The 27,438-nt window shown below is 40.1% G+C and overlaps 2 protein-coding genes across 2 annotated transcripts in view; one reads left to right on the plus strand and one right to left on the minus strand.

Moving 5' to 3' along the window:
• nrxn3a (neurexin 3a) overlaps window positions 1-27,438 on the minus strand; it is a 245,946-nt gene that overhangs the window by 74,665 nt on the left and 143,843 nt on the right. Inside the window, 9 exon segments of the mRNA XM_031280323.2 lie at window positions 2,547-2,737; window positions 3,940-4,200; window positions 4,884-5,004; window positions 5,299-5,418; window positions 8,539-8,565; window positions 10,535-10,738; window positions 23,204-23,587; window positions 24,551-24,698; window positions 24,970-25,263. Coding sequence (XP_031136183.1) covers window positions 2,547-2,737; window positions 3,940-4,200; window positions 4,884-5,004; window positions 5,299-5,418; window positions 8,539-8,565; window positions 10,535-10,738; window positions 23,204-23,587; window positions 24,551-24,698; window positions 24,970-25,263 — 1,750 coding nt within the window.
• Window positions 1-27,438, plus strand: part of LOC116036728 (uncharacterized protein C14orf93-like) — a 260,214-nt gene that overhangs the window by 17,553 nt on the left and 215,223 nt on the right. The gene's annotated exons all lie outside the window — the stretch shown is intronic.

Here is a 27,438-nt window from a genome sequence, read left to right on the forward strand (position 1 = left end):
ATTTAACTTTGGCAAAACAACCATGTAGCCTGAATTGTTGAATTGGGACACAGCTTATGTTCTCTACAGTTCGCTTTGCAATGTATGTAACATTATTTCATCCTTGGAGACCTGGACTCCTCAGGATCCTACGCCAGGATCCTGTTTGTGGACTTAAGCTCTGCCTTCAACACCGTCCTCCCTGCTCTGCTACAGGACAAGCTGACCCAGCTTGCAGACTGCAGCGTATCAACCGCTCTGCTAAAAAGGTGGCTGCAATCTGCCATCTTTCCAGGACCTGTATGCCTCCAGGTCGCTGAGGCGGGCAGGAAAGATTGTAGCCGATCCCTCTCATTGTGGACCCTCTGGTAGGTGGCTGCGGTCCATCACGACCAAAACCTCACGCCATAAAAACAGTTTCTTCCCCTCAGCAGTAAATCTCACCAACCTCTTAACCTGTTCCCCCCCCCCATCCCTAGTCACTACACTTACACTAACCTTCATCCTGGACTTTATATCTGCCCATTGCATAACTTAGCACAAAAAGTAAGGAAATTGTGTTTGGTAGATTATTTCTCTGTGGTAACAATGCTTTTTGGCAATAAATCTTATACTGTTGGAAAGCCTGTTTAGTTCCCTTTCAAATGGTGCCCCATTTGTAAGGAACATGCATTTGTGGGATGAGCAGCAGCACTGAGTATGTGGGTTTGCGCCCATGAAAAATTTGCCAAATCTTCTCTGCCAGTGCCAAACAACTTATTCTGCCATTGACTGGTGTTTGGTGGATTGGATGATTGAAGTTTGAAGAAAGACGACACATTGGCAATTGAACAATTTATTCATTTCACAAACAGGAGCCTCAGTAGCGTGTGGAAGAACCATACACAGCCACAACAGCCTGGCACCTCCTCCTCATGCTGGTCACCAGCCTGGTCACACACTGCTATGGGATGGCATCCCATTCTTCAACCAGCAGTCCTGACCTCAACCCCATTGAACACTTCAATGGGATCAGCTTGGGCATGCTGTTCGTGCCGGAGTGACCAACACAACCACGTTGGCTGACTTGCAACAAATGCTGGTTGAAGAATGGGATGCTGTCCCACAGCAGTGTGTGACCAGGCTGGTGACCAGCATGAGAAGGAGGTGCCAGGCTGTTGTGGGTGTGTATGGTTTTTCCACACGCTACTAACTTCGACGCTGAAGAGGAGGGGCCAGGGGAGATGACTCTCTCCAGTATTCTGAATTTGGAGTTATTTGCAGTAACCATTTTAAACACTAGCTGTCAGTATTACATATTGGACCTTTAAAAAACGCAAACAGACCATCAGGCATTTATAAACCTACAAATTATTTAACAACCATATCTTAAGATCGATTTAAAAAGCCTCTCTTCCCAAAACATGTTTTAAATCTCATAGGACTGTCTCTAGTGTTGTGGGAGTGGCAGTTTTTTTTTTTTTTTTACTAAATTCAAATATTCCAATAGGTAGGAAGGTGCAGAGTTGTACACAATATTGTGGGATATCCTCATCTTCATTTGCACCACCCTTTTATCCACAAGGAGAAGGCTTACTTTTTTAAATGAATGAGTTGTGAGCGGGGAACAGCTTAAAACAAGTTTTATCAGACTTTTTTGTGGAATCCGTAATTTGTTTTCAAGAGTTACTGTAGCAAAGGGTAGTGGCATAATTAAAGTGGCATAACACCAATGCTCCAGCTAGCATATTTAAGGTTGGTATTTCTAACAATTGGTCTTTTTTTGCCAGAAATTTTGTTTCATTTGTGATTTTGTTAAGAGCAAAGTCTTCCTCTGATAGAAGATTGTCCAAGACACACCCAAGGTAATATAGTGAAAATTTTGAAGAAATTGATGTCAGCCCAATCTTTAATATGAACGTGACCCAAAGAGGATAACCTCTGTCTTTCTTACATGAAGGGACATTTTGTGATCGGAGAGCCACCTTGCAATCTTTTCGACCTATGCCCTCAAGACACTTTTACATGTTTATGTTATATATTCTTTTTTCAGTTTCTTTTTCCTACAGATCTGTGCCATATTCATTTGTCTGGGTAAAGTAAATTCTGAGTTTTTATATATGTATACGTTTATTATTTATATATAAGTATTAGTAAATGTACTTAGTTACATTACAGTACATTACTGTAACGCACACCCCCTAGACACATTTTTTTGTAGCTGTATGGTGTTACCTTTTAGCACTGCTAACCCTCAAGGTTTGGAAATTATGCTGTCAATGCAAATATTTTGCAGTCTGGCTGTCCAACATGGTCAAAAAACAGTGTTAAATTGGTACTAAGACATAAGCACCTTGGCAGTCTGCCCACACCTATTCACTTTAGAAATCAACACAGCCAGCATCAGAACTTGTAATATTGATAATATGATTCACCTTGGTAAAATGCAAAAAGAATGCATGACTCATGCCGTAAAATAGACATATAGTAATGCACAATACCAGTTATTGCAAGATTTTTAGTAGTTCAACAACTTACTAGACATAAGGAGCTGTAAACATGTAACAGGTGTCAGGTCCTTTGCATACCTTTCAGGTCCAGGTTCTTGGCCCCGTTGATACTCTGACTAGTGGCTGTAGCGTCTACCTTCAGTGTGTGGGTGTTGCTGTTGTCCCGGGTGATGGCCACATTGTGCCACTGGTTGTCATTTAATGCCCTGTCACTTTTGCCCTTGATGAGGTTGGGCCCATTTCCCAGGTCAAAAACATAGTGGATGTATCTGCAAGAGAAATGTTATTGAAAGTGCGTATATAAATACAGCTATGTATGCTAATTAAGGTGCAATAGAGCATGTGCAGTGGAGCACGGTGCAATCTATATCAGCATGTTAGAAAGTTGTGCAATAGGGCGATGTGCAGTAACACTAGCACTCTAGCACCCCAAATCTTGGTTTGTTGTCTGTTTATTGTACTGTTTTACTGTTATTTTTCTTATTGATTTCATTGTGTTGAAAATTAACATCAACACCGGCTATAATCTTGCATATTTACAAAAATGTTCATCAATATGCACTGTCCCTATTTTAAATAAATAAATCTAAAATCTCAGTTACAGATTGCTTAACAAATCTTCACCTTTCTGCCTTTGAAGCTGTTCCCTCTCTTCAGTCACTCTGTAGCTTGCTCCACCACATACCATGCTCGCCGGCGCTCGTTAAACCTCCATCTAATGCTCTGCCATTTTGACCAGTTGACAGTTTGTAACATAGAAATAATGTGTAATGAATCTGGGGATGTTCAATGTCTGATTTTACATGGAACTGCCTGTTTTCTCCCAATAAGACAATACACAGCCTATTAAGATATAAATATCAACATATTGCTGTAAATAAAAAATGTAAAGAGAAAGAAGTTTTTAATAAATCTTTTTAAAGGGCGTGAATAAATCCAACCGCCCCATGATAGATTTAAGATCACTATTCATGACTCGTGACCGATGGTTCGAATCCAACCCTTTGTTGCATGGTGTCCCCCCTCTCTCTCTCCCCTTTCATGTCTTCAAGCTATCCTGTCAATTAAAGGCCATAGCCCCCCACTTGGGGGGCAGTAGAAACAATTATCCGTAATAGTTAATATGGCCAACATGTTAGCAAAAGGTTGCTTATTTATACATCCAGCAGTTGAAGATCAACATGATCATTCATTTGTATTGGTGTTTGTGTCCACCATGATGCCAATGGAGTGGTGAGAGTGAACCGAAACAGTAAGGTTTCAGAGAGTTAAATGATGAGCTGAAACTCACTATATAGCTCCTCAAAGTTGAGAGGAGCTGCAGATTCAGCTGATCATTTACTGTAGGTTCATCACTATGAGCGACTCCCTTCACATTGTCATTATTTGGTAGACAAATAGTGCCACTACTAAATCTTCAAGGTTTCAGTTTCCAAAAGGGTATCAAATAGCCTTTCAAAACAAAACTTACCCTTTAACAAGTTCTACAGCGATAAAATCATTGCCATCTCCAGAGTTGAAGATTATGAAGCCGTCTGGGGAGGTGGTCTTGAACTGGAAGAAGAGGTGCATGGATGTGTAGGCCTGTAGGGTGGCCAGGCTCAGATAGCTGCTCTTGGATTTAAAGGTGACAGGGTCGGCAATAATAGAACGAATCCCAAAGCGGGCATTGAGCTCGCAATAATCAATGTCACCATTCTTGCACAGGTCGATGTAGAGCATGCCGTTAAATCTGAGGAAAGGACAGGAACAGGCACTTGATATGATTGTGTTAAAACATAAAAAGTCTTACTTGTTCTTTAAAGTCTGAAAAACATACATTGGTCAAGAATAATTGTAAGTAAAAACTTAATGTTTGAATATGGGAGACCCTTAGCTTAATACAGTACATCTCCAGTTAATGCATTTTTTTTGCCATTTGGGGGCAACTCCAACTCTAGCTAGCAAACACACTGCCTGATGAATCATGTCTTTCAAATATTTCATTATCTGAATTAACTTATTCAACTGACACAAGAAACAGTAGCATTAATTTCGTCTTGTGTTTAATTCCACCGGACGAACGTAAGTCCAACAATAACTTTACAATCTGGTTTGGTCTCCACCAACTCCTGAGGAAAATATTTGGCTCTTTATTTACTCAATATTCTTTACCAGCTACTCACTAAATTTGCCTTCTATACATGGGGAGAGTGCTGAGACTGGACCAAACAGAAAATGTGCTGTAAAACCAAAATAATTACCTAAAAGAAGCAAAATAATTCTGTAGAGCTACATAATTTTGCTGACAACTCTCTTTGGATTTGTTACCTAGTAATGTGATTTATTGCTAAAATGAAAGCAATTACTGTAAGACGTTAAACATACATACTGTATATATTTCAAAATTGAAGTAAAAGTAAGCATTCTGAGTACCTAAGGCTTTGCAGATGACCAATGAAGCTGGACGGGATGCTGGAAACAAATCGACGCTCTGTCATGGTGCCTGTTTCGATGTTGTGGAACTCCAGGCGAGTGTGGTCGCCCACCATTTGGCCTGCAGATGGGGAGGGTGGAGGGGATGGGTTGAAAAGAAAGACAAAAACGAAACGAAAAGAGAACACTGTCTGACACTAACACAAAAGGGCTGATTTAAGGAGAAAATTACATTAACAGTATTAGATGAATGCAAACTGTCACTAAAAGTAATATATCTTCATGCTTTCTTTGTAGCAGAATTACATACTGATCAATCTCTATGGCAACACACCACAGCATGGTGTAATACCACTGACAAGACACCACTAAGAACATTTCTTCAAGCATGAACCGAGTTAATGCAGGTAAGTACCTTCTGCTACATCATCGTCAACAGTTAGCTTGTAGGATTTGCCGCGACGCACCACTCGCACTGTATGCCATTCATTATCATTAAGCTTTTGCCCGGCATACAGGGTCTCCGGTCCCTTGCCTGAGAACAATAGTCAATCACAAAGTTAAAGACATCCTGAGCCTAAAACCAAACCTTTGTTTTCCCACCTGTCAACCATTGAATCATTGGCAGAAATCCTACAAGCAGCTTAGTAGCTTGACATTTTTAATTAAATTGCCTTAAAGTTTAGTTTTCAAACTAGAACATATACCTTTGGGAAACAAAGGTTTGGTTTAGTCAGTGAAATACACAGAGAAAAAATACTTCTAATTCTCATAGAGTACACCTGACCACAATGCTGCAGAACAGAGTCATGGCTCTCAAATAGTTTGAACTGAGAAAGGGCAACTACAGTAGGAAAATTGCTTTTACTCATTAAGGCTTAAAGAAATCTTTTCCTTTCACTTCTTCCCTTACTTCCCTCCTTTCATTTCATTAATTTTTCTGCCCTGAAATGCAAACCACAAACCCCAAATTAAGCTAAGCCACATTAGATACCAGTCCAATATAAAATGTAATTTTTGGCCATTCGTAACCTATCCCTAATCTTTTTTGATCCATGACCTGATGGAACACAACATCTTTGTTTTCCCATTTGAGGAGAGGTTTTCTGACAGGAAATACATGGCGCTCGTGTATACGACGCAATGTAAAAATAGTCAAAGGGAAGCTTAAAAAACTCTGAGGAGAGATATTAAAGTGGCTTATGCAACCATGTCTACATTGTTACAAAATCTTGGAGTTGCGCAGCTCGGCGCTTAGACCCACAGTCTAGCCGTAGACGGCAATGTGTCTCTTCATTATTATGGTTAAGTAAATTGACACTGCAGCAGAGGTGTTCAGTTCCAAACAAGCTTAGTGGCTTGACGGTTATAAAGTAACTTTAAAGAATGGATTTAATTAGCAGAGGTGTTTAGCTCGGGGTAATGTTATTAGTGTTATAAGTCATGGCAAACGGTGTCGTCACCGCTAGGAAGTCGCTTAGTTTTTTCAACCTATATTGTGCGTTTGCTTAATTGATATTTACTTTCTTTGTCAGTATGCTGTGTGAGCGTTTTGTTCCTTAATGTGAGGGTCAGGCAGAAGGAAGGACTGACTGACAGCTGCCAGATGGACACAAGTTCCTTCCTTTTATATATACATTAAAATAACAGATTTTAAGGCCAAGATCTCCATGGCCTCTTTATGAGTAAAAGCAATCTGTAGTTATTCATGAAAGCCTGACAACTGCTACACAACTGAGACACTATAAACAACTTTATTAAGCAGCAGACACACTTGTATTTGCATACAGAATCACCATTCCTAAACTTAGAATGTGTAGAAAGTAACCTGACAAATTTTCCTTGCAACTATCTTGCATATTCTGCGTATTTCTGGAGTCCAGTTTTGATAATCAGTTTCTTCTGACCTAACTAATTAACTTAATTAACTACCTATTTTCTTATGTTTTTGTGTCTAAGTGATGACTGATGGGAACAACAATCTTTGACATTGGTCCAGTAAACAAGCTACAATGTAAGTTAATAGGGCAATTGTCCAGCTTGTATTCACCTTCACAAAAGTGTTCATTTTGCCACTGACAGGCTCAAATTAATATTCTAAGTGTCAACATGATAACATTATGGAAAGGATCCCTTCAGAGATAACCTCTTTGAGACCTTTTTTGTTTAACCAGAAACAGCTCTGAAGTCGCTAGCGCTAAACCCACCAGACTCCATTTAAAAAAGCAATACTTTTAGCGTGTATAGAGCCAACATATTTTCACATGTAAACTGGTAAACAATGTGTTCATTTCAACCAAAACTAGAGTTGTGATGTTTGGAAAAGTGAAAAGACGATCCAAAACGGCTTTTCAAATATTTTATTTTGAATTAAGTGTATTTTATGATGCTAAAATTATTGTTTATTTACATGGATTCTGGGGGGATTAGCGAACACGATTTCACGGATGTTTTTAGGTTTACAAAAATGATCTTACTCTTTAACAGAAAGATCGACCTCTTGACAAATTAGAATATTAATCTGAGTCTTTCAATGGCAAAAAGAGCACTTTTGTGAAGGTAAATACAAGCTGGACAAATGCCCCATAACTTACATTGTAGCTTGTTTCGCCGCTGCCGACTGTAGCGATCTTGCTTAATACTGGACCAATTTCAAAGATTGTTGTTTCCATCAGTCACTTAGACATTAAAACAAAGGAAAATAGTCTCCAGGTTGAAAAAAATGGTAGTTACCCTTTAAGCCGCCTACACGTGATCCGCTGTAAAACTGCTCTGCGCTGGCCGTTCCATTGTTTTGGGAGAGTGGTGCCGCCCGACTAGCATCGCGCACCACCGCTACCCTTGGCATCGCGCACCACTGGGAATTGCCGCCATGAGGATCGCTTTGCCTCTCTGCTCTGCGCCTTACTTCGCGGTTTTGCCGCGGCTTATGTGTAGGTGGCTTTAAGCCATGTTAATACTGTATGATGCCTTTTCTTCTAAATGTAACAGCTGTCTAAACAACTGCATTGTGGTAGATATTTTGGTTGAATGGAATGTGGGTTCTAGTGGTTGATTACTTGAAGGGTTCTTGAAGCATGAAGCAAGTACTGTTGCAAATTTTTATTGGTGCACTTTATTAAATTGTACCTGTTATTCATACCAATTATAAATTCTTTATAAATAACTACTAAATTAAAGGAATTATGTTACACATTCGTGTTAAAAAAGGGGGATTCTGGAGGATTAAAAATGGGGTCAGGGTTTAGGTAATTTGGCCTGTGGAGGTCCACCAAATAGACAGACAGTGCTAAACATCTACATCTACAGTAGTTAAATTATTAATAGACTTTTCAAACTAATTGTGTCAGTTACTAGGACCAAAGGTGTTTTGAGTATAAAAGACATTTGATTAATCACACATTGATTAGAGTCACTCTCTCTCTTTTTGTACTTGTAGAAAAAAAGGTATCACCACTCATTCCATTTGACTGAGGATATTTCTCTTGGTTTCCGTTGAACTCTGGGTAGTCAAACCAACTGAGCAAACTCATCCTCTCATTGGTAGGCTTAAGTGGAGGGCGGTGCAGGACTCACATTTTAGAAAACATTTCCTTTTTTAAAAAACAACATCCATCAACATAGAAAGCAAAATGAAACTTGAGTGTTAACTTACTGGAGTTACAGATTATCCTGATACAGTCTAGATGGGGAAGAATAAATGACAGATGAAATTGCATCCTTCAAGGTTACTGCTGCAGACATCCAAAAACAAAAAGTCCACCCTTCCGGGGACGTACACATGCAGGAAGGCAGCCATTTTATTAATTTTGTATTTATAGTTAACTTAGCTAAATTACCTTAAAATAAATGAGATATCTTAAAGATTTCCCAAAACATGATTTAATAGTAAATAAGATAATGATGGACTTCTCATAGAAATGTGCTTTTTGTAAAAAGCTGCTTTTCTAGTGCTTGTGCTCTTTTTTTTTTACCCATAGTACCAGAATTCAAATTTTCTAATTGTTTAGGCACAGTATTTACAGTAAAATGGCCACTTGTAGTACCAGCTACATGAGTTTTCCAACCCAACAATGCTGTTCCACTTTAGGTTTGAATATTCAGATTAGAGAAGTCAAAGTCTCTGGCTCCAAAGCCTCTGCACCAACAAGGTGGTAGCAGCCATCCATTTTAGAGCCACGGATCTTTGAAAAGTCAAGAGACGCAGACTGATTTAATTTGATTTGCTATTAAAACATCATAAAAGCTTTACATTTGTAAGACAGTGGTGTGTTGGAATCTGTAGTAGAAAATATAAAGTATGCGAACAGTCCAACTGAGGCCAGAATAACTGCTGTATGCAGCTGTGAAGACAGTGAGGGTTGGTCAACATGTGGCTGGTGGTTTCATGTGTCGTCAACCGCAACAGAAAAGTGGGAGCAAACAGCCACGATCCAATCAGCACCAGCACCATGCAGAGGCACAGGAACCCCAACCATCTGATCACCACTATCTTATGAATACATGTGTCACTAAGCTAGATCAGAGGCTACTGTAGATCTACAACATTTTATAAATGTTCTGTACAAAATCACACAAATTATCATAGACTAAGAATTCATAAGAGCTCTGACCAATTAGAGCTGCACAACATGAACATGTTGACTGAAATCTGGGATCAAATCAGTGAATGAGTTATCTAAATGTGCCTAGAATAACCAGCTATCGTTTGTTTATATTGCCGTTACTCTTACATTTTATGATTTTTACTATTCATACTGTATATACAAGATATCAATTGAGGTGTGACTCATTTTTCCTACTTCCTACAAATTATTATTGGGAGTGTTTGGAGGTATTTGGGGTCGCAGCCAGCTGTAGGTTTTGCTGGGCTCTGTTCTCGGGCTGTTTGCCTGACGGGCCGCAGGCTAAAGGCCTTTGAAGGGGTGAATACCATCTTTTGACAAAGCATGATGGAAAATGGAGTTGACAGGTAAACATAAAAACAAAACACAAAAAAGCATTGACTTCCAGAAAAGACATCATCAATAGCAAAGAAAACAACCACCTAGAAGAACAGGAAGGTGACAGAGAAATGACTTGATGTCAGACACAGAAATGAGGTTAGTGAAAAAGACAAGAAAAATTTCTTCTAATGTCCTGTTGAATGACAGACTGAAGATCAGTGGGCATACTTGGTGGAAGTAACCTCCTAGAAAGTCTCAGCACACTTAGTTCTTAAAAAATACTTTGTTAGAGACCAGACTTTAAAACCCAGTATCTATACGTCATGTATATTCTGCTTATTGTGCTGTGACTATCTCAAAAGTTCCGTAAACAATAATATGGATATGGTTTGTTTCATAGATGGGCCAAACATGTTTACCATTATAATAATATAAGTTATGATGTGTAGCCTAAGATGTTATCCAGTAAAAAGTTGAATTTAGTAAGCAGTCCATGGTTATCTGTGTGCACAAAACCGCATTAACACCCATGCAAAAAGAGATAACCACTCACTTATCTATTTTTTAAATCTGGAAGAAACCTTTAAGGGATCATAGTGATGTGTAACTGATGAAAAGATAGAAGTGAAAGGAGAGGTCACCGCTCAATGGTGAACCGTCTCACATTGAAGGTGGTGGTGTGGAGGCAGATGGGGCATACGATACCTAGGTTGACCGTGAGTTTTACGCGACCCCCATCCAACTCCAGCCTGAGCGTGTCGGCTGAGTCTTGGGAGGTGGTGGCCATGAGGAGGCCATAGGCCCGCTGCGAGCGAAAACGCAGGGAGACATCCTCAGCTTCAGTGTGCATGATGGTTGGCATCACCACCTTCATATACATGCTGCCATCATAGGAGAGGATGGATGCCTCTGTGTGAGAAAGTCAGGAGCATGGAGAGATGTTAGCCATATTTCATGTCAATATTATCAGCTGGGACATGATACTTTGTGCAAATATTAACTTTTTTATTTATTCTTTTAACATTATTTTTGGGCATTTTGACCTTTAATCGATAGGATCACAATCAAACCCTGGGCTGCTGCGGTAAGAACTGAGCCTTGGTACACAGTGCACACTCTACCAGGTGAGCTACCAGGGCGCCCCAGATATTAAATTTTTCATGCAAATGGCTCTATGGCTGACAATGTCCCTGCTGGGGGGCTCCAGGGTAAAAAATAAGCTATTGAGCCCTTTTAAATCCCCAATCTTTGGGTCATTAAATCTTTGTGTTGAATGACATGAATGCCACCATTCATGTCATTGGGGTGGCAGTAGTTCAGTCAGAAGGGAGTTGGGTTGGGAACTGGAGGGTTGCTGGTTCAAGTCCCCATACGGACCAAAGTATGGTGGTGGACTGATAGCTAGAGAGGTGCCAGTTCACCTCCTGGGCACTGCCAAGGTGCTCTTGAGCAAGGCACCGAACCCCTAACTGCTTGGGGCGCCTTTCCATGGGCAGCTCCCTCACTCTGACATCTCTCCATTAGTGCATGTATAGGTACTGAGCATGTGTGTGTAATTCAGGCCTGTGTGTAATGTGTGTAATAACAACAGAGTGAAAACATTGTAATTTCCCCTTTGCAGGATTAATAAAGTATAAATTCATTGTAAATTATTCCATCATACCCACTGTCACTGTGATTATTATAAGTCATACTGTATAATTATTTTAACCCTCTCTCTCTTTCCCTCCCCCCCAACCCATCGAGGCAGATGGCTGCGAACCAAGAGGTTCTGTCTATAAAGAGTCCTAAGTTAACGTCTGTTATGATTTGATACTATAAATAAAATTGAATTTAATACAGTACTACGTGGTCCTAGGTTTGCTGTGTGGTAATTTAGAGACTTTGACATCCGTAACAGCTGGATTTTAAAGCCTAAAAACAGAGCCAAAAGAAGGAGCAGAAGTCTAGTTTTCTCTCAGAACACTTGATTACAACATGCTAAAAGGCTAGAATGGCATTTTTACCCAACGGCGCCAAAAAGATACTGCCTACCACAGCTTTAATGTCCAACACTGCTTTGTGCAATCACTCTGTGGGATCTAGTGACCATGTCTGCCTACAATGTTGAATATAATGTAATTAGGGCTGTTAATCGATTAAAATATTTAATAGGATTAATCGCATGATTGTCCATAGTGAAGTTGCAATTAAATTCAAATTAATCACACATTTTCTATCTGTTCTTCAAAAGAGGTATTTTTCAGGTTTTTAATGCTCTTATAAACATGGGAGTGGACAAATATACTTGCTTTATGCAAACGTTTATTATTGCAACAATCCAAAACAATGACAAATAATGCCTAGAATAATCTCCAGAATGACCTTAACGGTACTGTATGCTCCAGAAATTGGCTGAAAGCATATTTTGACAAACTCAGGAAGGAGGCAACGGGGATCGCTAACACTGTGATGGCAACAGTGAATGCAAACAGAGCATTAGTTAGCTCCATGGTAAGCTCACTCACCGGAGCGACATGGCTTCTTTCTGTTTCTAATTGACTGGCTTGCTCTATATTATCCCTTACGTAGATGCGCTGCAAATTATTTCAAGCAGACCCCCATCCTCTAAAATGTTATTTGCCCTGCAAGCTGTGGCCACCCATTTAGCTATTGCTGTTGAAAGTTTGTTGCTTTTAGAGTTGTCCAGGCGTCTCCGTTGCAACCTATACAGCTTGGCCTGCCTTTGGCGAGGGTTCTCTGCATCAGCCCTATGCTTGGCCAGCAAGTGGTGTTTGTGACTCAACGTACTACAGTGGTTACTCAGTTTACATCGAGAGTACATGCAGATAACTTTAGTCTTGTGGAGAGAACCATCTGGAAGGTCTTTGAAACTCAACTTGGCATTCAAAAGACAATTTTCTTTATCCATTTTCCGTTTATGCTAGCCATCCACAACTTTACTGCTGCATCCTTTTCTGATTTCACAAACTACGTAGCGGCCTGAGGCCCAAATCACAATATGCTTATGCGTTAATCGTGCAAACAAAATAAATCAGTGGCTTTAAAAGGAATTTCTGCTAAACTTGTTAATGTCGCGTTAAAGCTATAGTGCGTAGTTTCTGTCGCCCCCGCAGAAAGTGCCACAATTCTTAGCCTAGTTTCCCAGGCAAGGGAGATCTGGTTTGCTGTAATCATACTTCACATTAAAGGTCACATTCAGACCTTTACATTGATACCAACTATGTTGATTTTAGAACAACCAGGCTGCTCATAATCTAACATCTAGTGTGGTCAACACTGGGTGGTTTACAGGTGTAGCATGGCTATGAATTCAGGCCTTAAATGGCCTTCATTTGCATGGCTGTCCTGGAGCCACCTTAAAACCAATCCCAGCATGTGATACACAGATTAAAGCTCAGGATTTTCAGTTTCCAATGAATGTCACATGTTTCAACATCTAGCAGGTCCTGAGAAACACATTGTAATAATGTCATTGTTTGGAGATGTGACAATCATTCGTGAGTGGAAGGAAATCTCCAGATGTTTTGCTAAAGCGGTGTTGCACATGTGGTGCTGGTCAAATGATTTGGTGTTAGGTTTAGGGGATTTAAATACCGCTAAGGCTGTACCATTGTTCATCACTGTCTAATCAAAAAGTCTTTATTTGCTTTCATCTGCAGTCCACCACTGTCATCCGTCCATATCTCTACTCTCCTTCCTCTGGTATCTGCCTTCATCAGGTAAGACCTAGTCCCAGTCAACGACAGTACATTTCCAGGATAATGACAATACAAACAGAGCACTGTTAGAACAGCTACAGCATTTATGGTGTGTATGTGACCAGTGCCTTTAAAGTCATGCAGGGTTGCAAACACAACAGTGTGGAGGTAGCATTGACAGAAAGAGTGAGGTCATATTACACAGAGGCTGCTCCCACCACCAACAGCAGCTGATCCCTGCCAAAACATGAAGTTTGCACGCCTCATTTATTTGGCTGCAGGAGTTGCAGATTAACCATCCCGCATGACTCTTTTTAGTCTGTGTCCTAATTTGACTACAAACCGTTGACACACTTCCTTGTTAGAGCATGCTGTTGTTGGGTGCTGATTTTACACTCAGTGTGAAATAGAGTTATCATAGACATGTGGATATGTTGATCGTGGTGATTGCATGCAGACAACAAAGAAGTATTTAGATCAGATACACAAGTAAAAGTAAAAACTATATATACATATATATATAATAATAGTATTAGTATTAGTATATACAATTAGTATAGTTATAGTATAACTACTAGCATAAAAATGTTTAAAGTCTGGGTAAAGCTTAATCAGTGATTTCTTTCCAAACACATTATACAGAAAATAAATTTAAAGAGACTGTAAACTGTCGTATTGATGGAGTTAGACGGTTGACTGATTTGAACCATTTCTGTTACTAGGAGTTTTGATTGAGATGTTGAGATGTGGTGAAAAGCAGCACAAAGACAGCTGTGCGACACATACCCAGATGTGTGATGCAGCCATGCATATGGATATGAAAACATACATACAGAAATTATGCATGTACACATTTCTGCATTCAAATACTGTAGGATTCCACAAAATAAAACAAAAATTAACTGAGCATTTAATATGGGTAAGCTGCATATAGGAGAGAAGCATATACAATTATATAAAATAATAGTAAACAATAGCACATTATATTTTGTTCACACACACACACATTTATATTAATGATAAGGTGTCAACATCAATATTAGTATGTGTTCTTTGTTCACCTGTACATGTGCCTGGATCCATGCTCAACTGCACATGAAATAAATGGCTGTGATTGGTCACAGGGATGCTTAGGACTGATGTGTAATTGACAAGGTGTCAGATTACAGCGTGGTTTGATATACACAATTTCAGTTCTCATTATAGCTCTGGGCTGGGCTGTCAGATTAACTCTGACATGTTATATTTCTTGGATGTAAGTGTGTGTGTGTGTTAGTGTGTGTGTAATGACCTGCATGTGAGATGCTTTTAATAAAGTGTGTCCAAAGGATTGATACACTTTTAACTGACTGACCTTGCCACGTTAAAGAAGACCTTAATGCGTTGTATGAAGATACTGCATGTCTGACCAGTTAACTTTCCTTATCTTGTTTTTATTTTACATTGGACGCTGTTCAGCTCAGTGACATAGCAGGAAGAATTAATTCTTTGTTTTCACCTGCACAATGAGGATCAGGTAAAACTGTTTGTCATAAAACTTGCAATATAACAAAAACTCAATGTGTCGCAGTTCAATAATGCTGCTGAGAGGAGCAGGGAAATAATAAATACTGTATTGGCTTGAAGATGAAATTGTCACATTTATATCTAACTATAAATCAGTCTATGTGTGCAAAAGACATCACATGCAGCACGCTGTTGTACGAGCCTCTATACAGAGGGGGCAGGAGCAGTGCTGCCAACTTAGCCACTTTGTTAATAGACTTACGCCAGGAACACACCGCACGCTGAAGCGCCGTGAATAGCTGTGAAGCGTAGATTTGTGCCTGATCGTGCGCCTGGCTGTTCATACCAGACGTGCAGTTCTCCCCCCGGTCACAAAGCCATCCTTCTCCTCTCCACACAGCTCTCTCTATCTCTCTCTCCCAGTGTGTGTGTGTGTGTGTGTGTGTGTGTGTGTGTGTGTTACTGTTACTTCTTACCGTTACTTCTTATTGTTACTTCTTACTGCGTACCGCCACCTCCTGTGGTGAGTAGGTACGGTAGGGTCCGGCAGATAGACAATATGCACTACACCCCTGGGCGAGACAGTGTACCATCTGCATATAAACCACTCTCTGTACTTCTGTTATAACTTTAGTTTTTTCAGACTTTTTTGTAGCTGGCTGGGTATCATTTGTAGCATCTTAAAATATGAATGAGGCTATTCTGATAGTGAGATACTTGTAAAATTTGCTTATAGCTACCTCTGGTTCTGCTAAGGAGCTGCACACAGCTGTGCATTGTCCCTGTCAAATAAATACATTTAAAAAAATAAAACTTTTTCTGCAACGTTCTAAAGTTGTTTTATCTCGTCAACGCCTCGAGCCAAAGGTGTGTCTACATTATTTAAGAAGCGGACACTTCTCTCCTGTTTGAATCTGCGGTAATTAAACCAACCGGTGACTAGGCTCATGAGACCTAAAGGAAAATGTAAAATAAATATATAAAGGAATGAAAAATATATTATGCAATCCTGATATGGCTCCTGATGATGATAGGCCTATTGCAATATTTCAATAGATTATGTCTTGCAAATAATTCAGGGTGAAATGTACACCCCATATCAGATTGAACCACTGATGCCCTACAACTTTTCATTTCGAAAGTAAAAAAATTAGATTTAGGGGAAATGATCATGGCCCACTGGATGAATAAAGAGAAAAACTGATAAAGATACAGAGATATCAGTAAGCTGTTATTTGATATGTTAAAATGAGTAGGAGCAATTTGTGGGGGGTGGTGATGTGTTAATTGGTCTCCAACTCTGATCAGTCTTTATTAAACTGTCACAAACTGCACACCATGACGGAAAACCAGCCAGAAGTGAAATTTTCTATGTGCGACAGCTGCGTATTTGTGAAGATGGGCGATGTGGTAGGATAACCTGAACCTGAAGGGGCGACCCTTACTGTGCATTCTACAGTCAAGTCTTCAATATCTTGGAAGTAAAATCAGAATCAGAAAGGGATTTATTGCCAAGAAAGTAACACAAGGAATTTGCCATGGTTGAGTACTGGCTGAAATCAGCACAGAGTTGGGACAGATGTGCTTTCATCCCAGGACTTCTGTCAACATCAGTAGTGGCAAGATGGACATCAAGAAGTGGAGCACAGCTCCCATCTCCATCCTCACATTTCCTCTCCCATAATTTCACCTTTGAATTCATTCACTTTGTCGTACATGTTAAGGATAAGTGAGTCCTTTCCTTGAAGTAATAGCTTTAGGTCCTTCAGAGTGAACACATGAGCAAGATATGCCTGAGGTGCAACCCACTCTGCATCCTCAAACACTGCAACAAGGGGGTGCAATTGCTCTTTCAGGAAAACAAATGCCTCAGTGCAAAGTTTAAAGTCATGAGACAGCCAGCAAATGTCATAAATAAGCAGTAGAAGCAGTAGCTGCTTATGACCCGCTGTCATGACAAAGATTTTGAAACAGCCTGTGATTCATTGGCCTGGACTGAATGAAATGAATCACTTTAACTGCATGATCCTAAACATGTCAAAAGATATTCAAGATATTCACCTTAAAGCACGTGGGTTTGGCTTCTCGAGAATTTCAACAGAGTGTCATGGCGGCTCGTTGAGAAAACGATCTCGTATTGTACTAAAATAGTTCACCGAAACGTGTTTCTGAAAACATTTTAAGCGAGAAATAGGCCATGCAGTTGCTGAATCTGTCTTTATTTCAGATCGACAAAGGTCAGTTTAAAAGATTTTCGTCTACTTCTACTGGATAGTCGCATCGCGTTCACCGGATTCATTTGCATAAAGATGGGCATCGGCGAGCTTCTTGACGCGCAACATTTTCTCAAATGCAGTGCCGCCTTCCCGGAATGCTTTGCGTGCACGTTGAAGTTGCTTGACGTCACCCATAGGAATAGAGTGGAGCGCGGCGCGACAGAAGCGTCGCACGGCCAGGTGGATCTGCACCGATAGGAATAGAGTGGAGCGCGGCGCGACAGAAGCGTCGCACGGCCAGGTAGATCTGCACCGTTATCCAACTTGCAAGCGAAGCCAAGCATGCAGCACTGGAAAGATCCAAGTTATCTCTAACAACCTTGCTGATTATCAAACATCCATAAATCAGTTTACAAAAATGGATTATTTGGACAATCAGTCAAGAAAAAACAACCTGCTGAGAGATGGAGTGCCTGATTCAAAATTTGAAAACTGGAGTGACACGTAGATCAAGGCAAAGACAACACTATCTGACTACCTTAAAATAGACTCCAAGCATATAGAAATTACAAGATCTCATTAGACTGAAAAATATGGCCAAGCTGGACGTCCCAGAACCACTGTGGTAAACCTGCTTCTTCGATACAAAGACAAGGAATAAATCTTGAAGAGAACCAAATCCCTTAAAGGCACGAACATCTTCATTAACGAGGTACAGATAATATTTGCATGGAACTCGAGGAACTACTACCAAAACTCAGAGAGGACAGAAGGAAGGGGAATATTGCATTCTTGAAATATGATCCCCGTTTCAGCTGAATCTCCCCTAGTGGCTAAAGGTACAAATGTTCTAAAAACTTTTCATCGGAAACATTTGCATATGCAGTTTACCAAAAATTATGATCATCTAACCCTATGTTTGTCATATTTAAATCACAAATTTCCGGTGCTCTCTATCTCAAAATGTTATAATTAGTTGCATTTATTGTCCTCCTGATACTGATGTTAGTATGTTCCATGTTTCCGTTTTCTACTGTGGAGCTGATAACTAATAAGGGAAAAGTATTCATTCTCCTTGGTCTTCTCAAATGTGACTCCAATTTACCATATGATTTCCTCAATATTCTCCATACCTTTATCTTCTCATCTACAAACCAACTAGGAAAAAGACTATGTCTGCAACTTTAAATGACACTTTATTTACAAATTATTTTGAGCATCTCATATTAATTCTAGTTCATTGCTTACTGATACCTCTGATGCTTTGTCAATATGTCAGATCTTCTTAATCAAAACTGTTCCACAAAATAAATCTGATGAGAGGATAAAATTCCATAAGTTCTCTGAGAGAAAGGAAGGCTCATTTGTAGCCATGATGAAAGAAGTCCCATGGGAGGAGGTGTTTAATAATCAGGATAATCAGGAGCTTATCTTACATTTACTAATATATTTGAATCCATGTTTAACAAATGCTTTCCACAAATCTCAACATTCAATGTTGAGATTTATAAAAAATATATTTTAAATAATTGTATATTATTAATAATAATAATATATTAATAATAAAATGTAATTTCAAAAAGTTGCTCCAAACTGCAAAACTTTTCTGAAAAATTTGAAAATTCCGTAATAATATAAATGGAATGTCATTGATGTATTGTTTCATAAGAAAAGCTCCTACACAGTTGTGTTATCAGTTACAGTTATCCGATGGTGTCATAGTAACACATACGTTCAAAGACTTTTTGTAAATGTCAGTCCTTTCTTGGCCAAATATATTAAAAAAATGCAAATGATTCTGTCCTTACCAATATCAAGGAGCAGTATTCTTGTAAGTATGTTTGACCCTCCATTAGAAATAAAGGGTTCTGCTGCAGGCCATGATTAGATCAAATGCAGTCTTGTAAAGAAGGTCCTCCATTGTTGAGCACCTCACCCATGTTTTAACTCTATCCCTCAAAACAGGTGTTGCACCAAATGTCCTCAAAGTAGCCAAAGTCACAAATTGGTAGACCAAATCAGGTGACTCTGTTTTGCCATGTTTATCTAACGGAAATTGAAAAATGAGTTTATTTAAGAATGAAGAAAAAAAAAAAAAAACATTTAAATGGGTGCAACATACTGTACAGGCATCAATATGTTTTTTGTAAAAAATCTCAATAGAAATGACTCTTTTGCAGCTTGTCCAGAAGATCTGCCTTTGACACTGTTGAGCACAATATCCTTATTGCAAAATTATGGATGTATAATGTTGTTTTAAAATAGTTGGATCATTGTTTAAAGAACAGAAAACAGTATATATTAGGGGTGTAACGGTATGTGTATTCGTACCGGACCGTTTCGGTACAGGGCTTTCGGTACGGTGCACGTGTACACCGAACGGCCGAACACAATCTTTTGAGTGCGGAACATAGGTACATTTTCGTGTTTCCACACAAACATATTAAGTGACGGAAGTCTCCGCGTTCAGCGCAAATCCCGCCCTGCAGCTGATTCTAAAGTTTTCATTGGTCATGTCAATATGTCAATCACTGTACAGAATGCCTACACCAAACACTGATCTCTAAACCTACCCGCTGTCACTGTAACCTAAACCAATGAAATCGACTGCAGAGCGGGATTTCCGCTGAAGTGGTTTTGGGGAAAAAAATAAAAATCACACACCGCGTGCTGTACAACAACATACACGGCACGCTTTAGCCCAGCCTCTCGCTAGCTAGCGTCATGGCCAATGCAGACAAGCCCATAGACAGTACGGACAAGCCCGAGCTTGAAGAGCCACCCATATCATTAAGGTCTCCTGTTTGGGAACACTTCGGTTTCCCAGTGAAATACGTCAACGGACAAAGACTAGTCGATAAGACGAAAGCAGTGTGCCAACGTTGCTAACGCACTTGAAAGGGCATCACGCGAGTGTCAACATCACTACTACAAGGAAAAAAACGACCGTAATTCAAACGCAGCTCCCGTTGGCATTTAAACAGACCTTTGCTGGTAATTCCGATCGGGCCAACGCAATAACTAAAGCAATTGGTGTTTTTATAGCAGCTGATCTACGACCATACTCGGTTGTTGACAAGCTGGGATTGATAATGCTGCACTGTAATCCATAGTTATTTATTTATATTTTTCATTATATTTTATTATGTGATATTGGTTTGAGACTGAGAGTATTTTATTTGGTGGAGAACTTTGCAGCAGTATTTTTCTTATTCTTTTTTTATTTTATATATATTTTATTTATTATATTTTATTAAAAAGTGTTTTAAAAAGTGTAAACCAATTGTTAAAAAAAAGTTTATAATAATAAACAACCTGCAGTTTAATGTTTGCATTTCTTTCCCTTACTGTACCGAAAATGAACCGAACCGTGACTTTCAAACCGAGGTACGTTCTGAACCGTGATTTTTGCGAACCGTTACACCCCTAATATATATCCATAAACAGCTAAACTCAAATAGAGCCAAGCTACTGTGTAGTGTAGACCTGACCCAAGACTTACCCAGCACTTTAAAAAAAAAAATGGAAGCTGTCCACAGAGATTCACTCAAACAATACAAGACACTCTAAGGACTTTTAATCTCCCATTTTGTCGGACATCCCTTGACCAATATACACTGAAATACAGAGGAGAATCTCTTTGGAACAATCTACCGGCATCACTACACTATCATCATCTAAGTTATCATCATTCAAAAACATTTGAAAAGGTCACTAACAATAACTTTAAAGATCTCATAAATCATAAAGTCAGTTGAACAGGTGAGGTGAACATAACGTTGTCGGTCGACTAACAGTTACAAACAGGCTCCGTAGTGAACGACACGCTAACGTGCTGGCTGATTCGGTATTTTTAGCTGAGCTGCACCACAGAATATTCGGTTAAAACAGATCAGTGATGCTGTTTTGCTGCTGTTTTGCCCTCATTGTTCTCTGTGAAGTTTGCTGGAAATGATGTAATGTAGAGTTTTATGTGGAGTGAGCACTGCGCCGGACTCCGTTTAAAGAATAGCCTTTTAAATGCTAAATTGCTCATATGGAAATAACGGGAGTAACACATGAACCAGCTTTAAAAGTGAAGTATTCTCTCCCCCCTTTTCTAGGACTGGAAAATTTGATTTAAAAATTACATAACATTATCAAGTCACCACCACTACCTCACGATGTTATGGTACAGAACTGCACTGTAGCTACAACAAGCATGACACTGACTGCTAGAAAGTCACATATATAGCCGTCCAGGCTACGACTGTACACTGACAATATAAAGCACTAAACATTGCAAGGGAAAATTGTGTGTGTGTGCATGTCCTCTGTCTTTTTCTCTGTCTCTTTACCAACTGCAACTGCAGTCTGTGTGTGTGTGTGTGTGTGTGTGTGTGTGTGTGTGTGTGTGTGTGTGTGTGTGTGTGTGTGTATTTGTCATCATGGCAAAATGTGTTCCAGGAGACACATACTGTAGTTGAAACTATCACTAAAGCGGATTTAAGTACTTTGTCTGCATGATACATCTGTTTGAATTTGACCTCTAACAGTTGTTCATCTGCCTTTTTTTCTCACTATGTTTTGGCTTTGGTACAGGAATATGATGAACATTCTTAATCCTGTTTACTCAGCTCTGATTGGCTCTATTGTTTCTCCAACCAGGTGTAGTCAGTGAGCTCAGCACCAGACCTTTTTTATATTCATATTTACTCTGGAATCAGGCTATCTCAGGAGAAACTAAAATCTGGTTAAGTGCATCAACTGTCATGGCCCTCTAAGATGTTACAAGTTGCCAAGGTAAAGACAAACAGCCCACTCAGTCACAGCCAGCTGGGGATGTGTGAGGAAAGACTCAGTACGCAAGCAGTAGTTTAATAATAAGTAAGTAGTTTAATAATCACGAGTTGGGCACATGTATTACCCAGGGAAAGGTTTATGTGGGACACCCTGACAGCTGATAGCTAATTAATTAAGATCTTTCTCAAGATCTAGTCAACACAATGTCAGCCACTGTCAGCTCAGCAGTAAGCACAGACTGTAGCAATAGAATAAAAGAGGTACAAGGGCAAACTTTTGAGGCACTTTTCTGTTCATGTCACATAGGACTATATTGTATCAGTCATTTGCATATCTGTAACCTTGAATAATATGTAGGCGTGGCATACTGCCCAACTTTTTATACTGTCGGTCTCGTTTCAGGGGCCACCTTATTCATGTACTGCATTTCAAGACTGGATATTGGCTTTAAAACCAATTTGACATAGGGGCCAAAAAGTGGAATAAAAACTTCTGTGTCTGTCAGGTGATGCCATGGGGCCCAAAAAGACTTATATGGTGAAAGATACGTCAGTAAATCAGTTGATACATTTTTTTTGAGTGTCACAACCCTCGTGAAGTAACACGTTTCACTATCAGAATATAATCCCCATTCATTTTAACAGAAGTGCTAAACCGGAAGTAGCCAGTTCGGCCGGCGGAGGTCTCTAATGCACATGGTCTATGGGAACAAGCAGCGCCGGTCATCCAGGTCATTTTATACACGGAAGTTTAACTTTTTTGTCTTCATGTGCCACTGAGCAACTCTCATGGTAATAAATGGAAGTTTTTTTTTATACATCCATGGTTGTAAAGGCTTGTCTAAATGCGGATCAAATATGGCCTTCTTCTGTCCACATTTGGTGAACACATATACTCACATTCTTTGGGGTTCTGAATATCCCAAAATATACTGCACATCAGGAGATTTTTTGGATTTGTTCTCTGTGGTGGGGCAATTGGATTTAGTATCTATCTCCCACTACTACTGTCAGTCTGCAAGTAGGACTTCCTTTACCAGTGTTGTGATTACTGTTTCTCCCTTGCTGCTCTAGTCCTCAAATCTCTCTGTCGTTTTAGATCCCATTGCTTCTGCCTTGGAGATAGTATCAGTATGTTCTAATATTTATGCAAATGAAAAAAGCATTTACCTCTTTCACAGGTGCGTGACCAGAAGCCAGTGCCAGTGCAGTCACAGATGAATCGATTCCAGCCTTCTTTGCAGACACCTCGGTTCTTGCACGGGTAGCTCTCACACTGTTTGCCTGGCTGCTTGTTGCAAGAGGGTTTGATGCCAGCGCCATTTTGTGCCTCAGCAATCTGACGGATGTCTTTGCTTCGACCGTCAATGAAAAGGTCACGGATACAGCCCACGTAGCCATAGTTGAGCATCGCCGTCCAGAGCTCGGTGGGCAGGATGAGGTTGGTGCGGTCATTGGGAAGCCCCCCTAAGTACATGTCGCCCTCTAAGTCCAGAATCTCACTCTCACCACTGGCTGTGAACGGGGTCCTTCTACTGTTTACGGAGATGGTCCCTGTGATGGGGATGGAGGAAGTAGGGATCAGGTACAGGGCTAAATTGGTCTTTGTAAATTATAGTGTGGTCTAGACCTACTCTATTTGCAAAGTGTCCTGAGATAACTCATGTTGTAATTTGACACTAGAAATGAAACTGAATTGAATTGAATACTATTATTCATCCTGAACTTTCTAAGAGTTTGTTGCACTGTATCATCATGTGTTTTAAAATGAAATGAAATTAAATGTATTCAAGCTTATGTTTTTTAAGAAAAGGCTTAAGTCAGTTTTCCATAAAATAATAGTATTGAATTATTAATGAAAAGTAAAGCTTTTGGTTAACTTTTTTGTATTTTGTTAGGACAACTGTACAACTGTAATTGTAGTGAGTTCATGAAAATGTGATTTTTTAAAAATATATGTACTTCAAATAGGGGTTTTTATAGAAAAATGTTATTTAAATTCCAGGGAGCTTATTCCCTGGAGTCTGTATGTTTTCTCGCCTTGCAGTTTTTCTTGGATTAGGGTGGCACCTAAATCATGGTTGCAGCCGTGGTCCTGCTCGGCGCCCTGCTACACCCTGCTATGCCCTGCTACATCCTGCAGTGCCTGCTACGCCCTGAACTACCACAACTACTATTTCTAGTCATAGTTGCATTATCTTTATTGTTACTATAATTGCCACTGTTCATCATAACCCCAACCGGCACTGGCAGAAAATAGCCCACCAAGAGCCTGAAGGTCTGTCCGAGGTTTCAGCCTAAAAAGAAAGTGTTTCCTCGCCACTGTTGCACTAAATGCTTGCTCTTGGGGGAATTATTGGAATTGTTGGGTCTCTTATTATAAAGTGTGGTCTAGACCTACTCTATGTGTAAAGTGTCTTGAGATAACTTGTTATGATTTGATACTATAAATAAAATTGAATTGAATTAAATTCTATTAGAGCTAGTACACCTCACTGATTCACCAACACAACTGACCTGAGCGTCCATCTCTCTGGATGTCCACGTGAAACCAGGCACCATCATTGACCTTTGTCTGCGTGGCCTTCACCTTGATAGTCCCTGAGCCCATGTCCAACAGAAGGTACAGGCTTCCATCCAGCAGCTCCACTGCAAAGAAGTCCACCTGCAAAAGGTCAAAAGAACACATCAACAGATCAATCAAACTGCCTTTTCTGAAAAAAGGAATACAAGATGTGGTTCTTGAAGTGGCATGTATATTGAGTAAAGGCAGGACATGTGACATATACACAATTAGAGAACTAGTGTTTTTACTTGAATCCCTCATTGTACAGTAGGCTCTCTGCAGCATGCAGTTCAAACTGCTGGCTGCAGAGACCGAGCCGGGCAAGCGAAGAGAGAGAGAGAGAAAAAGATTATGGGGATTATGGACTGACCTTGGTGTTCTTCTGGCTTCGGGCAGTGTCTTTGCGCTCCTGAGGTTTGCCATGGGTGAAGAGGATTAGGCCGTTGGGCTCAGTCGTGCGGAAATCGAAAGAGATGGATCCCATCCGCTTGGTGTTCCACTTTGGGAGGCTGATGTAGGCCTCGGGAGTCTCAAAAGAAATGGGGTCCAGAGTGGCTACATTTTCACACTTGTAGGCTACTTCACCTTGGATTTTCATCTTAGGGTCCACAATGCGAGCCAACCGGGACAACTCAAGACGGATGTCATTGTTCTTATACACCACCTGTGATAGGGCAAGGATAGCATTACAATTATTCTTCTATTTTGCTATTGTCAAAGATAGATATATTTCCTCTTGTCACTTAACCAAATACCTCTGGTAACACTTTACAATCAAATGAGGATAAACATTGGTTAATACACCAAGCGGCTATGTCATTTTTCTTATCAAACCAGAAAAAGACCTTAAAATGAATTAAAGTGGATATGAATTTTGACTCAAACTCATTTATTTCCAAGCCTGTCCATTGAGACTGAAATGTCCTGTATAATGATAAAAAAAGGAATCAAGCTTTAAAGAGAGTGCTCAACTAAGTAGATATTAACATATGATGAATGTGTCGGATTGATTCTAACACAATCCTTTCTGACCTACTTATCTCCAGCTAGCTAGCCGGTTTCTCAGGCAATGTAACATTTATGGGACATCAATGGCTAAACAAAGTTGTTTAATGCAGTGTTGAGGAAGAGGAAACAGCACTGTCTGCCTGACGCTGGTTTACTTGCCGATTCAACTGCAATTGAGTATCCACCTTCACATCCAAATTTGTATTTCCCCGCACAGCCAGGAATGGAACATTTAACCTACAACAACAGTATGAAAGCGGTGAGAGTGAACCAAAACAGTAAAATTGTGTGCCGGACAGCCAAAAAATAAGCTGGAACACACTATAAAGCTCCTTAACGCCAAGCAGAGCTGCGGATTCAGATGATAATTCTCCGTCTGTTCATCACTACCAGATACACCTTTCACATTACACATTGTTTCCACATCGCCATTTAATACATTGTTGTTATAAAGAATGTCGATTATAGTCGCTTTAAAGGACCAGTGTGTAAGGGGGATCTTTGGGCAGAAATGCAATATAATATTCATAATTATGTTTTTATTAGTGTATAATCACCTGAAACTATTAACTGTTTTTGTCAGCTTAGAATGAGCCCTTCATAACTACATAGGGAGAGCGTCCTCTTCCACATGGCCCACCATGTTGCACCGCCATGTTTCTACAGTAGCCCAAAACTGACAACTCTAGCTTTAAAGAGGCCCTTTCGAGTTCTTACATTACCTGAAGTCCACCATAGGTTCTACTACACACTTAGAAAGGGAGGGGTGATGCGAGGGGTTGGTTCAGTTGGTTGCATTCTCCAACCTCACCGCTAGATGCCACTAAATCCTACACACTGCTCCTTTAAGTGCACATAGCACATGATGAATCCAAACGCTCTACAGAAGCACAGCCTGGGCAGATAAAGCTTGGTAAGGCAGACTGTGTTAATATGGCTCAACTGAAAACCTACCCAAAAGCAGAGTGTGAAGCTATTCTGTGATCTGACATGGTCTGACAAGGCTAAACAACACACACACACACACACACACACACACGCACACACGCACACACACCACACACACACACACACACACACACACACACACAGATACAGAGGCTTCCTGATTTATTAGATCAATAAAGCCACACACAACAGCTATTTGTACATGTGTGTTTGTGTGTGTGTGTGTGTGTGTGTGTGTGTGTGTGTGTGTGTGTGTGTGTGTGTGTGTGTGTGTGTGTGTGGTGTGTGTGCGTGTGTGTGCGTGTGTGTGTGTGTGTGTGTGTGTGTGTGTGTGGTCTGTCTTTGAAATATCTCATAACCCATTCATCCAATCTACTTCACAATCCCAGTTTATGGATCATAGACCTGCCATCAACACCCAACACAATACTTTTTACAAAAACAGAAAATTCATCTTTAACCCACATAGCCAGACATCTCACCCCATCCCCCAATCCTACTCCCTTCATACTAGTAATACCGTTTACATCATTGCATGCACTATTTGTAATAAACATTACATAGGTGAAACAAAACACACTATACTTACACGCCTCAAACATCACCTCTATAACATTGAGCAAGGTAAACTCACCACACCACAAGTTATACATTTTCAACAGCACTCCACCAATCACCTCATCATCTCTGGCCTGGAATCCAATGACCAATGGACCGTGGGACAGAGGAAGATGGCAGAAAAAATCTGGATTCACCTTCTTAGGACCACCATACCCACAGGATTAAATGATAAATAACCTCCCATGTACATTCCTTCTTTTCTATTTTTGCCCCACCCCGGATCCTCATCCACAAACTCGCCGAAGCCCAGCCACCCCAACAG

The sequence above is a fragment of the Sander lucioperca genome, chromosome 18 (assembly GCF_008315115.2).
Source record: "Sander lucioperca isolate FBNREF2018 chromosome 18, SLUC_FBN_1.2, whole genome shotgun sequence".
NCBI lineage: Eukaryota > Metazoa > Chordata > Actinopteri > Perciformes > Percidae > Sander > Sander lucioperca.